At 42.0% G+C, this 14,684-nt stretch overlaps 1 protein-coding gene across 4 annotated transcripts in view; it reads left to right on the top strand.

Moving 5' to 3' along the window:
* The window catches only part of RC3H1 (ring finger and CCCH-type domains 1), a 101,466-nt gene extending 87,321 nt beyond the window's left edge, over window positions 1–14,145 (top strand). For all 4 annotated transcript variants that reach the window (XM_088479333.1, XM_088479335.1, XM_088479334.1 and 1 more), the window contains exons 17-20: window positions 6,727–6,835; window positions 7,809–7,982; window positions 8,195–8,304; window positions 8,544–14,145. In XM_088479333.1, the coding sequence (XP_088335459.1) occupies window positions 6,727–6,835; window positions 7,809–7,982; window positions 8,195–8,304; window positions 8,544–8,694 (544 nt within the window). In that variant the 3' untranslated portion in view covers window positions 8,695–14,145. The remainder of the gene's footprint in view (window positions 1–6,726; window positions 6,836–7,808; window positions 7,983–8,194; window positions 8,305–8,543) is intronic.
* Window positions 14,146–14,684: the final 539 nt, after the last annotated feature.

The following is a 14,684-nucleotide window of genomic DNA, read 5'->3' as shown; positions in this document are numbered from 1 at the left end:
CGTGCACCGATCCAAAATCCACAATATGACTAATCCAGGAGTCAGGGAACTTTTTTTTACCTTTTACCCCAAAATATATTTAGATACACCGACGTTACCCCCTTGATTTGAAAGGAAGGAAATCATTTAGTAGTGCCCCCATATAATGCCCGTGTAGTAGTGCCCCAATATAATGCCCCTGTAGTAGCGCCCCCATATAATGCCCCTGTAGTAGTGTCCCCATAGTTATGCCCCTGTAGTAGTGCCCCCATAGAGTGCCCCTGTAGTGCCGCTTGTACAAAAAAAAAAAAAAAATCAATCGCCTTAATCCCCGCTCCTGCATCCGCCGACGTCCTGTTCGCCCGGCTGCTCCTCGGAACTATGGGAGAGACGTCAAGACGTCTCTCTCATAGTGCGCATGGAGAGAGCCGGAAGATGGAGTTCAGAAGAGAACCCCAGCCTCCGGCTAACGCGGCGCTGCAGGAAAGGAGCCAAGTGCCCGCTGGTAATAACATCTCACTGGGCGTCCGGCTTGGAGCCTCCCTGCGGCACAGCCGGGCATGCATATGAGTCATTCTATATTATAGTCCGTCCATTACCACCAGGCATTTCATTTTTAATCCATGTGGGGTAATTTACCCCTGTTCCCTGACCACTGCCTTAGTGAAACTTTTTCATTTAATAAAGCCCAATCTCTCTTGTGCTAGCAGATTGTAATATTTCAACACTGATTCTTATTTTTCTCCTTCATCCACTAGGGGACACTGGAGTTCAAGACAGTGGGGTATAGACGGTGGTAGAGTAGAGCCTGGCACTTTAAAAAAAAAAAATCTAGAAGTGTGACTGGCTCCTCCCCCTCTATGCCCCATCAGCCCCAGTTTTTAGAATGTGCCCGAGAGAGCCGGAAGCACATCAGGCTGTCTCCAGCCTTTTTTAAGTATAATTTATTTTATTTTATTTTTTTAGAGCTTTTTATTTAAAGCATTGAGGACAGGCAGACTGTTTACTGTGGCAGTCTGCCTGCTACGTGGGAGCCGCCGGGAGGGCACCACACGGCTACTGCAGCCTGTGTCCGGTGACCCTGAGGGGGGACTTTAAACAGAGTCATCAGACTCCATGAGGACCCGACACAACTGAAACCGGTTCGTGTCCGGGTTTCCTCATTTGCCCCCCAGCCCAGCAACCCGGCCGCAGCAGTTTGTAAGTATATCCCACCACTCCTGACTAGCTGGAGCGGTGGGCCAAAACGCTGGGTTTAGGGACAGCGCGTGCTGCGCGCTTGTCATACACAGCTCCTTCCAACCTGCCACGTGGTGGTGTCGGAGCTGCTGACGAGACCCGCCGCTGCACTCAACAGTCAGCGTCAGGGTCTCTGGCTTATTCCTAGCCATCACCCTCTTAATTGAAGGAGGGGATGGAGCGCGGCCCCTGCAACATCAAAAGCGCGGTGATGCCGCGGCGGTCACTGAGGACACCTGCTCCTCCCTCCTCTATATAGGAGTTGTAATGCTGGGTGAGTAGATCACACAGTAATGATAGACGCCGCACTGCTGCTCATTAAACAGTACAGCGCTGACAGGCGAGGTCCCGCCATCTGCACAAGCAGTGTAAGGTGCCGGCTTCGGAAGCCAGACGAGTCCCTCTACAGGAGGCAGTGCAGCGCTGACAAGCAGCGCGGTCCTTGGCGCGCATATATATAAAAGCCGGTATTATGGAAAGGGCGCGTCATGCATGTTAGCGGCGCCATCTATAGTCTGGCCCGTGCTCTCCCTCATCTGAGAGCAGCGCGGTTCTACCAGTGCTCGCTTCAGCAGATAGATTAGCTCTATAGCAAAAGGGCTTTAATGTTATAACTAACCAGCAGCTCTCCTCTAATATACAAAGGAGGAGACGCCGCGACCCTATGCTTTTTAGTGGCTGGGCTGACAGACGGAGCGGTGTCATCCCACAGCCCCCGGACGGGCACTTAGTACTTCAGCGGCGGCATGGCTTCCTCCACTAACGTGTAGCAGCCTGCTTTTGGGGGTGTTTTCCTGTTAGCGCAGCAGCGCAGACATTCTCTGCATTAGTTCCCCCGCGAAGAGGCACCCAGACGGAGTGCTGTGCAGACAGCCGCCTGCATGAGGGAAAGCACATTAAGTGTAATGGTTAGCGACTGAGGTTATGGGTTCAGTTCCCGCTACGGCCCTAACTGTGTGGAGTTTGTATATTCTCCCTGTACTTGCGTGGGTTTCCTACGGGTACTCCGGTTTCCTCCCACACTCCAGCAGCCGCCTCCCGTTTTCCCTCTTTCGGGCTGCCCTAACAGCAGGGATTATTAGCGTGGGTCTCCTACGCGCCACCCTCCCCCTCCTACGCTGGGAATGCTGAAGCGCAAAAGGTAGGGGATGCCTGTCACTGTTTGACAGGAGTAGTGCTAGCTATAGTAGATAGCTGGTTGCTAGCAGTATGGGAACTAGCCCAATACCCTTTTTGCTTAACACCGCATTATGCGGTTATGAAAGTTAATGACTGGTATTACCCCCTGTCAGGCTTCCCCTTGGTTCTATACAAAGGTTGCATAGCTTAATCTAATTGCTTGTGAAGGCTACCTCAGGGTGCACTAGCTACCCTGCCTAAATGAACATTGTTTTACATTGGCTCACCTTAGTCACTGTTCTGGTGCTGCTGCCAGAATTTATGGTTATAGCATACCCTTAACCCAGGGTTAGCAGATTATTGCGTCCCATACCCAGGTTATGGCTCACCTTATAGAGGGGCAGTACTCTTCCCATACATATATGTGGCAGCACATATACTAACTTATAGGCTGGTTTTTAAAAACTTCTAGTTCTCACCAGCCTTCTGTGTTTACCTTAGAAGGTATGCATATGTGTATCTATATAGATTATATTTTAGGTGCTCCATTCAGCAGCACATACAAGAGGAAGTTAGTTACTGCCGGTGTGGGGGTTGGCATTGCTGCCTCACAGCATGGAGGTTGTCTTTTTGATTCCCGCTTTTAAAGTAAGTAACCAGTAACAGAAGGGTCCCAGGATAGTCTGGGATAGCACGCTGCTAAAATATCCTGCTTCCTATGCCGTAGCAGAATGACGACCACAGGCGGCACATGAGCAGTTCCCCTGCGTGGAGGTAAGCCACATGTATGTATTTGTATTTTATCCTAAGCCCTGCTTTAAAATATATACATGTCTGGAGTGAATTTTGTCTTGTGGCTCAATTCCTTCCATAGCTCTACTATTGCTCATGTTCTATTTTCAAATTATTATCGTCACCTACTAATCTTGTATGTAGGTATGCATGTTTGGAGATAAATATCTATCGCTTCTTATCCTTACCATAAAGGTAGAGGTAGGATCTGTTATCAGTTTTATGTCTGGTACATAGCATATTTTATAAGAGAGGTTTGCGATTGGAGGCTGGTCTCTCCTGATGCGGTAGTTAATACAATAACTCCGCTTTACACCATCTGTCCCTAGGGTTTTGTATGTGGGTATATACCTATATTCCACGGATGGGAAGCCGCCTGGGATTACCAATAGCTGTCAGCTTTATCCATATATATATATTAATGGTGGCTCTATAGACTAGAGTCAAGTTCTGCAGCTTACATAATGATAGTCGCAATTCCCTAAGGCATTGCTTCTGTTATGAACCCTATACATAACTGGGGCCTTCTTGTATGTACATGTGTATATATATATATATATATATATATATATATATATAGTAGCTCAGATGGGGTGGTGGTTGGCGTTCCCGCCTCCCAGCGCGGAGCTTGTGGGTTCGGTTCCCACCTTTCCCACATCAGTGCGGAGTTTGTATACTCTCCCTGTGGCACTCTGGTTTACTCCAAATGTGAGTGGCCAACTTGTCACCATATAAATAACTGGTGATTATTTAATCATATGTACTTTAATCCTCCTGGGGTTATAGTTCTGTTCTTGTCAGTCCCTATCTATGACGCCCCCCTTTAGGGTGATCTATGATTATTTTCAACTTTGCACTTGGTAGCAAACTTATAAGACACTAAGAAGGCGGGATATTTGTGTTATGTATGTATATGTGTGTATAATATATGTATGTGTGTGCGTATATATGTATATATATGTATATATATATATGTGTGTATATATATATATATATGTAGCATGCTGATCTCCTGAGGCAGGACATGTATAGATATGGCATGCTGATCTCCCCGTGCAGGAGTCTGACAAGTAAACTTGCTGTGTAGGCACTACTCTTCCTTTCAAAGAGATTGCCTTCTCATGCAACTATGTTGTCTGTGTGTATGTATGAATATTTTCTAATAATTGGAAAAACCTGGTTTTTAACCCTATGGGGGTTATCACTACAGATATATCCCTTCTTTTCTGGGGATAACGAACGCACTCTGTCTATGTACAGGTACCCTTCTCCGTATAGATTCCGGTACTCCATATTATTGTCTTGTCACATATTTTAATACATGAGTGTCTAAAGGGCCCCTAGGTACACTCTATCTGTACATAGAGCATCCAGGTTCTATTCCATCCTCAGGGCTTCATTTGTTAAATTAAATGAAGGCCTAGGGCCACCCGCTGATATAGGCAGGGTCAGGCCTGGATTGTATTAGATTTGTGGGCGTAATACACACTTCACCTTTATAAGTGTTAATGTACTGATACTTACACGAGCAGACCGTTTTCTGTTTTATGAAAAGTTTCTATATGGATACACATCCCTAATATAACCAGCTCAGGTGCAGAGTACTGTTGTACAACCTCCTTGTCTCCACTAACATTTTGCTAGTTTATACAGTGTTTTCTACCTCAACATCTCCAGGCTGAAGTCCGTGCTGTAGAGCATAGGGTCTTAGCCCACTGAAGCTACTCCCTATACCTGATGGGGCAGGTTGCTGTGAGATGGAAAAGGTCAGTGACATTCTACATAGCGTCCAGAGGGCTTTTGGACGCTCATAGGTAAGCGGGCTTACCCCACTAATGCCCAACCTGACATGGCATAGCCGTTATTCTCCCTTATGCACCCTAGTGGTGGTCCTAGCAGCCATCCGCTCTGTTAATCAGTTGGCTCAACATTTTAGAGCTTCCCTGGTGCATAGTTTTAACATTGAGATTAGTGACACTATTCTACTAGAATCTGTTGACTGGTACCTGACTGGTACTTTAAGGGTTGTCCTAGTGCTCTAGCCTTGATGTATGGAATGCTTCCCTATATTGGTAGCTCTCCCTGGGTGGCTGTTGCATACGTGCTCTTTAACTGCTAGGGTATCCTGTGTGTTTCAGAATATGTTCAGGCCAGCAGTTGGTACTGTCTACGCACTTCTATCATGTTGGGAATTGTCTGTTGTTTTGGAGTTTATGGCTGTGATTTTCTTTTCAGCTGCAGGTGTTCAGTCGCTGTTTTCTACTCTGTTTTCGGAGTGGGGTTCTGCTGTCTGACCCTCTGAAGGTATTGTAATCTCAATCCTCTAGATGCTGCCTCTGCTTCGTCCCCAGTGTGATCTCCACTCATGGTCTTTTCCTTCTACTGGTTTACAACTTTGTAGTAGTTGGACCTCCAGAATGGTTGATGGTGACTGTTCGGCCTTGACTTTTACCTCCCTGCAAATCTCTTTGTTAGGAGTCTGTGGACAGGATCAGCACTGTTTCTGTAGATTGGTATCGTTATACTTGTATCTATATGATTATGTCCAACAGTGCTTGTATTCTGCTATCTGCGACAGCTGCAGTTTCCTGTTTCCGAATCTGGTACGGTTTTCTCGAATTTTGTTCTCGGGTTACTGCCCTTCTCATATGGATTCTGGTTGGAGCTCTCTGCTCCCAATAGTCTGGTTTGGTCTGTTTTCAGCTGAGTTTACAGGGTTCTGATGCTTCTCACCTGAGGGTGTTTTCTCGCTAGCCACTTATTCCATTCTATTTACGCTGTAAGTTGTGGAAGTTCTGTGTCTGTTCCGCTTGGAGTTCTGATTGTCTCCTGGCTCACTACACTTGATCCTCCGCTCTTGCCTTCCATTGAACCTCTGGTTCTTGGCGGTCCCTGTTTCTGTTGGCCAAAGGGTCGACATGTTCTCCGCGCTTCCCACCCAGGAGGTTGGCTTTGGGACATCCCCACTGTCTTGAACTCCAGTGTCCCCTAGTGGATGAAGGAGAAAACAGGATTTTGGTACTTACCGATAAATCCCTTTCTCCGATTCCACAGGGGACACTGGACGCCCGCCCAGCGCTGCGTACCTGCCAGTTGTTTGGTTCCTTCTATGGTTGTGTGACTGCATAATTCCCTGCAGTGGTTTCCTCTGTTCTCCTTCAGTCGGTCTTGTTTCGTTCTGTGGGCTTCTCTTTCTCCTTGTTTTCCTGTTGTCCTCCGTCTCCTCTCGGGCTCAGTTCTTAAACTGGGGCTGATGGGGCATAGAGGGGGAGGAGCCAGTCACACTTCTAGATTTTTTTTTTTTAAAGTGCCAGGCTCTACTCTACCACCGTCTATACCCCACTGTCTTGAACTCCAGTGTCCCCTGTGGAATCGGAGAAAGGGATTTATCGGTAAGTACCAAAATCCTGTTTTTCTAATAAGATATTTAGCATTGCACACCTATGATTATATGCCAAATATTATGTGAGAAATCTATTCCTAGTGGCTTGTGGTCATGAACATACTAAGTCACATTGGAGAATTGTGCTTCGGTAGGAGAGAGGCATTCTATATTTCTTTTCATCACTTCTTACCAATACCTTTTATCTCCTGCAGAGATCGTATATCCAAACCTTTACCTACATCTGAGAGAGAACAGCTCAGGATGGAATTGCAACAGCTGAACCAACAAATCAGTCAGCAGACTCAGATGCGAGGCATAGAGGTAAGTAGTAGTCTGAGATTAAACTAAAGTCGTTATTGCAGTGAATAGTGAACATTTTCTGACTTGTGCGTATGCACTTGGTATTTAAATTGTTAGCTGTTTGGTTAAATGGTTTCTACACTCTAGACCAGGGGTAGACTACGTTTGCCAATTCAGCTGCTACACATCTCCCAGCCCTGCCAGTTATACTGCTAGGGCATGCTAAAATTGAGGCCGCGCATTTTGGGCGGGGGGTGTAGTTCCACAGCAGCTGGGGTGCTTTACGTTGCCTACCCCTGCTCTAGACCTTAATTTCCAATATAGGTTTCTCACCGAACCGAAGTGTCTGACTTGCTACACTGGTCATATAAACTTTGTGTGCCGGAATTCCTTTTCTTTACACCACAAGTGTTCCTGTTTTGTCTATTTTACTGGGAACATTTTACCTTAAACGTTGTTTTCCACTGGGAGTGTGTTAACCTGGCAACGTGCTTATGTAAAACGCAGCCTCTGGACATTTTCTAGCATCTACAGAATGTTTCATAAATGTTCGTTACACAGTGAATTAATAATTTATACAATATCTGACTTTACTTGAGTTAGGTGAGTGCAGTTATTACAAAATGCAAATGCCCTTTAATTGCACCATTTTTATACATGTTCAGAAAGAGAACAATGAGTGTCTTAGGAGTATATGTTTAATGACCTACAACTAGCACAAATGTAAGGTTGGTTGGACTGATGAAAATGTTGAAATGTTGGATTGGAGTATGGAGTACTGTTTTAGTTGGACAGACCATACAGTCATTTGGATGGTTGGATTAAAGTTGGTCTAGTGCATGGCCAGCTTAATTTAAAGCAAACAGGACCGAAGCCTAGATATTATCTTCCCACTGACTGACCAGTGCCAAATTGCTATGGATTTCAACACAATGATGCTATTTGTCCAATATTATAGTTTCATATAATCACACACAATGTAATATTTTTGTAGGTTGCAAGTAACCGCCTGTTGGTGCAGAGAGAGTCGTCCTCTCTAGGGAGTCAGCAGCAGCCACCTCCACCGCCACCAGCCAAGTGGTCCAGCATGTTGTCCAATGAACAACTGAGCCTTGAGCTGCATCAAGTGGAGCGTGAGATCGGGAAGAGAACACGAGAACTTAGTATGGTGAGTACCAAGGCCCTGGAGCAAGTATTTAAAAAATAAATAAAAAAAAGCTAAACTCTAAATTTGATATGCAATGTGTAGTTCTCCCTACTTCTAGATGCAAAGGTCAAGATGTGCTAGGTCAGACATCTGTTGCTCTAGAAGCCATACCTAATTTATTATCCTAACACAACAGTGTATGTTCTGCTCAAATCACAATTGCCTCCCTTTAGGAGGGTCATTCCATGGCCGTGAAGAGCAAACCAGATGTTATCAAAGTGGAGAATGGGCAATTGGAGCCACAGTCCAAGGTTCTAACACACGACCTCCCACTGACATTCAGGTATAGTAATGTTCATGTCACCTATACAATGGTGTTTGTGACTGGTACTCAATTGGGAAAAATAGCCAAATGCTTGCTCCTCATACATTGTGCTACTGCACATTGTAACATATATAGTTATAGTGTATGTGTGTGTGATCACACGCTATGTCCCATCTTTTCAGGAGGAGTCTGCAATAAACAGTTTCATTTTTATTTTATTTATTTTTCATATTTATTTATTTTTTTGTTCCCTACAGCAATGAGGTGCCAAATGGATCTAGCTTGGCCCAGGACATCACCATGCTATCTGGCAAGGCTGCTTCTTTAACCCTTTCAGAGGATCCCCAGGCCGGTGGGGATAAAAATGAGCCCATGAGAGCAGGGGTCAACTCCACTACTGCTCCGTAACAAACGAGGGCGGTCTTACCCCACCCACAGGCTAAATCCTTTCAATTTTATCTGAAGGCATTTTGGTTTTGTGGGCAGTGTGGGGGGGGGAGAGAGAAAAAAAAAAAGAAACCGCATATTTTCAAGGGTTATTTGTTTGTTGCTTTTTTGTTTTTTTGTTTGTTTGTTCTTTTTTTATTTAGAGGGAGAGTTCAGAGCATTTGGGTGTTGGTTATCAGAAAAAAAAGTTAATATTAAAAAGTTGCTTACATAGCCCCGTTTTTGGGGGTCAGAGATGGGAAAGACCTGTTACCCTGCTCTCCCAAAGCATGAGACTACATGTAAAATGTGCATTGAAAACACCACTAGTAAGAACGACCACTGCACATATTTTCACATTAACACATTTTTTAATAAAAAAAAAAATATACAGAATACAAAATATATATTAAAAAAAAAAAGACACAGATGAAAATTAGCAGTATCTGCAAGCAATTCAAGATTAGTTGTTTTTGTTCTGTGAATGAACTTAATTTTAATACCTTTGGATGCCTTGGATGCAAGGCTTTAAAGACAAAAAAAGGAAAATATTATATATATATATACTCTGTTTGATTAATTGTACGATCTTATTGCTGTAGATTTACATTTATTTTTTCTTGTTTTATTTGGATGGTATTACATAGCCAGGACATCTGTGAGTCCTCTTAGCCCAGGGTTTATCATGCCTCCATGACGGGAGATTATTTCTTTCTATGGCTGCTTTTCCACTTTTTTTTTATTTTATTATTTAGTTTTTTTTTCGTGTGACCTGCCCATGGATATGAGTTTTCCAGAACCTTTTCTTTAAGATCATGGCTCTAAGCAACTGGGGAAAGAATCTATGTTGTAAATGATTTAAATACATTTTGCTACATTTTCTTTCATCCTGAAGTATTCACATAAGGGTGGTGTCACACAGGCACTTAAAACGCCACAGTTAGCGCGCAGCATGTAATTGTCCCAAGTACTTACTGCTATGTATGAGTAATATGGAAAAGATGTCGCATGATGGCTTTAATCATTGGAGCAGTTTTTAAAATGCAGGCCGCAATATTTTGGACTAGTGTGCAAAGTAAACGCTTTACGATTGGAGTCCACTGTATTTCAGCAGACCCTGTGGTCACAGTGTTGTTTAAGCTGTGAAATGTAAGCTCGCTACTTTTTTCCAACTATAATTAAGCTGAACAAGTGTCTGTATGGCGATACCCTTGTTAAACATTACCAATTATTACTGTTGCATTTGCAGCCAACTTTTCAGGAAACCACTCTTCCTAAAGCAGGTCTACACTGCCATCTAGTTATGCTTTCTTCTGTGTTTTACACCAAAGCTTTTTTTTTTTCCTATTTATATATATTCCAGGCAGAGGCTTTGTGAATCGTATTTCCCGCACAGCTATAACACGTCTCTGCTCCCTGTTAGTACCATTGTACCTACAGTAGAGCAGTACTGTGTTGTGTAGAGTGGTAACCTATTCCTGTCTGCTTTGGTGAAAAGCACCGAATGCCACCAAAAGTATAAGGCAGTGTATTTTGTGAGCTTTCAAGAAGAAATTTGTGAAACGTTTCAAGCCAATAAATGATTGAAACTGCAGGTAGAAGTCACCTGTAGAAGTGGTTTAATTTTAAGGATCCATATAGCTCCTTCATGCAATTAGTACCCTTAAGTAGGCAGCAAGTAGCCAGGATAAATATTTTCTCTTGTGGTGGGCAAGGGAGAGATGGGAGAACATGTTATTCCTTCTTCTGAACACTGAAGTGGGTTTCTTCCATTCTCTTCCCAATGGGCAGACGTCTGGCTATGTAATAACTTCCCGCATCGTTCTGGTGGGGTAAAAGCGAGAATTAATTACTTTATGTTCTTTGTATTTTCTTAGTGTTTTTCCTCTCCCCCTTTCCTTCTCCCTTCTCCAGTTTCTCCTAAATCTTTAACTCCTGCTGGGTCAATGTCCGGCTCAGCGTTACGTTCCGTGAATCCTATTTAGAAAGAAGCGTAAAAGGAATTTGTACAATATATGTACTTTTATGATCCAAATAACGGATGGGTTACAGGTTCCTCTCTTGCCTACCAGTTGAGGTTTCCATACTGAAGGTGCTTGGAATAGAGCGCCTGTTTGATTTTTCCTTATTGCCAGGAGGAGGCACCGCGTTTAATATACTGTTTCACATTGAATTAAATTTAACATTTGGGACCTGCTGGTCACACATTTGATATTTACATATATTGGCTTGGAGTTCAAGCTAACTTTTTTTTTTTTTATTATTATTATTATTCTTAATTTAAAATAAAATACCATAGCATTATGTGTGTTTGTGTATGTCCGCAATTATATGCGAACACATATAATATGTTTTAAGGATTTCTTTTTCTTTTTGGATGAGTGCAACTTTTAGGCGCTTGGAGATCTGCGCACTTTACAATTAAGAACATGTCACTGCGCGGTTGTAGAAGATATTGGAAATTCAGATCCATTGATTTCAAGCAAAACGAACCTAGGTTAAGTTTAAAACGATTGACTTTGTGGTATGTCCTATTTCTCTTTAAGGTAGCTGGGATCATCTCTTTGCTTTTGCAGGTATTGCCGTTAAATGTTCTTACAACAGGTTTTAAGGTATTAATTTACAAACGAATATATAGAGCAGCTCCTCCTGTATCCTAAAAGATAATAAGCTGGGTACATTTTTCCTACCATTCTTGGAGAATCCCTCCCAATGGCTGGTACAAACAGCCCTTTATGGACATGTAATTGACTTCAATGATTGAGCAAGAAAATGTAATTGCCATCTTTCAAATGTTGAAACTATGCTGCATTTCCTATTAATTGTACGCCTTTTACTGCTAGTTTTACACACCGATTGGTCATAGAGCAATTACAGTTCTGTCTTGACTTGGCATCATTTAAAATCCTTTTAATGTTCTATGTCACTCGTTTATTTAAAATTCACTTTGCTATCTTTGATTAGGTTCTCCTTGAACCTCATCCACAAATTGCGACTCTCCCTCGGGCAGTTTCTGTTGCTGTCGGAGGCTGCACTGCTGCAGTTTTCTCCGCAGAATAATAAGCTAGCTGGTTCCTGGAGTCTTACACTCCTTACCAATATGCACCCCCAGCATTTAAGTTCATATTTCCTTAACCTGCAAAATCAGACTCTTACTCCTACAAGCTGCCTCATCAAAACTACTAAGAGAAAAAACAAAAAGATAATGAAAAAAGCATTCAGACGAATTTGTTTAGCACATAACTTCTGTGAAGTTGCTGTTTTCTAATGGTGTTATAACTCAATAATGTAGAAACGTGGGGAAGCTTTCAACTGGTAGGCATCGTGCACAGTAGCTGGGATCTCTGTGTAATAAAGACTAGCACATTGCTGTATTAAGACCTGAAGAAGTCTTGAGTCTTGTGATCAGCCATTACTCTCTCTCACTGCTGGAGAGATCTGTAGAGCAATGCGATGGTCCCTCAAAGGCAAATCTTCTGCTCGGAAGGGGTTAATGAGGCAGTGTTTTAAAGCTCTCTCTTCTAGACATGCTTCAGCTGTCACTTTAGCAATTATTCCAGTGTCTAATAGATAAGACGCTGATATAGTGAAAGTGTCTGGTTTCCTGGCTTACTGTATCCTGACAATTTTATGCTACAGAAAATTCATCCCCATATTATCGGTGCTGATGATTGTGTGGTGCCATTTGGAAATTGGTTGTGCATGCCATTTGTTTAAAAGGGAGCTCCACCTTCTCATAAGGATCTATTTGTCTCCACATATCACATGCTCTTTTCCTGTGGACTCTCCTGTACTAATGTACTGTATAAAAAATGACCACGTTCTTGCTGCCTTCTCGGTGTAAAGCATTACCTCCGAGGTTGATCGGTGCAGCTTAAAAAAAAAAAAAAGTGACGTACAGACAATGGATCTTCGTATCCGTTTAGTTACTTGACATAATAAAATTTAAAAACAATTTCACTTGATTGAGATTTACAAACCAATAAAGTCGCAGCACTGTAGTGTTAAAGACAATAAATACCCCTCTACTCCTTTTTGTTATACGTTGAACGTACTGTAAGCTGTTGCTAACAGCAGATATGCAGCCATCTTGTTTAAAGGTTTTTAAATGAATGTCTTCTGCTATACACTCAAAGCAGGGTTTATTTCAGAGAAGGTACATCACGATGATTATTATGTTTCACTACAGTGAGAGAACGTTGCTACGGTGCGTTTCAACATCAAGCATGTTCTTAGCAGAAAATGATTGGACTGTACACATATTTTCCCAAGGCTTATTTTAAATTGGAGCTGTCACCTACACACAGCGAAGGCATCCGTTTTGTGGAGCCAATAGTGACATCACTGAGGCGGTGTGTGACTGCTGTCCATGAGGCATTACTGCGTTGGTAGTTAATATTTAAAGTCCACAGATCACCTGCCTTACACTGCAATTGAATAGAATTTAAGCCTTTAAAGTGTGTTCAATAGCCTAGCTATCGTTTTTTTTTCCTGCTTACAGTTACACGCGACTCTCATTGTACTAAATTGTCAACTGTTAAGTCTATGCGGAAACCAGTATGATACTTTGTAACAAAGTTTATTTAACCCTCACAAGACTGACCTCTGTCTTCGGTCTAACCAGCAAGTGTATAAAACCCATCATGTGCCTGTGTAATGTAGAGTGCTTGGAGCTGTCGGAAGAAGGAAATATTTTGTCTATAGATACAAATGCAGAGAACTTTTAATTCCCTTTGGCACAGAATTAAAATTTAAGTAAAGTGAAATTCTTAACGGGCGTTCTAAAATAAAATGGCCAGACAGTCGTCTTTATGATGCAATTGTTTTACAACTTTTGCGTTTCCAGTCCTCATATTCATTCCTTGAAATTATATGACAGGTTGCCAATATGAATTATTCAAAATCTAGAAAGCAAAAGCTCCATTCCTGTGAATAGAAGCACAACTACAGGGTATTGTAAGGGAGTTTTCATGTCCTCTGCCCAAAATCTTTAAATTTGACCTAGTCATTCTGTGCCAATAGGACTTCTTACAGTGAATTAATTGACTGGGTTTGTCTGCTTTCTAATAGTTATCCGTTTGATGTTATATATCCTTGGAAGCCGGAAGCACCCCACATTTCACAGATTGCACTACGTACCTTTTAATTAACCTGCATTCTATTCTTTCAGGCTGGATTCAGTTTATGATTATTATTATTAATAATTTCTTTGTTCTTTTGGCTCATACCAGTCTCTCAGAGACATTCTGCAGCTATTAATCACCTTTTTGGGTGGAGTTAAAATTTGTTTTTGTTTTGTTTTTTGTTTTGATTTTTTTTTTTAACTTTTTAACTTTTTGATGCATTTTTGCTTGAAAAAGAGCTTGTGATATTCACCAATCTTATTGATTGTTCTGTGACTGTGCCCTGCAGAGGTTTAATAAAACATATAAAAATAAAGTTTGTATTGTTTAATTCGGGGAGGGCCAGCGGTTGGTGTCTTACAAAGATTCAAAAAGTATTTATAAAATTGTGCCAAAGTGTTTGCAGCTTGTGTGTTAAAAATGTCAATCATGATGTGATCACAACACAAGGACTTTGTTATATAGTCAATAGCATTATTGCTACATATATTTCCATATATGTAGCAAGATTTATCGCAGATTTATCTTGCAGGCAAGCATCGATATCGGTAAGTTACCATCTTAAAGAAATACTCAGAAAATCAAAAGGCATTCTTTCACACAGTTCATTAAAAGAAAATAAATAATTTCTACTTAAGTATGAAATTATCTTAACTTGATGAGCCACACAGAAAGCTCCAGAGAACAACCCTTGTATGGTGGACCTTGTTTAAATGCAGTATTTATGTACGTCTCATTTGATTGAACACCATATTTAAAAAAAAAAAAAATTAAAAAAATTTATGTTGGAGAGCAGAGCACAGCACTGTTAGGGGTATATTTTACTAAAGTGAGTGTTTTTTTTAGAAG

The sequence above is a fragment of the Taudactylus pleione genome, unplaced genomic scaffold (assembly GCF_031769625.1).
Source record: "Taudactylus pleione unplaced genomic scaffold, aTauple2 ptg000230l, whole genome shotgun sequence".
Classification (NCBI taxonomy): Eukaryota; Metazoa; Chordata; class Amphibia; order Anura; family Myobatrachidae; genus Taudactylus; species Taudactylus pleione.
The sequence above is the reverse complement of the archived record's forward strand: the minus strand, read 5'-3'. Positions and strand labels throughout refer to the sequence as shown.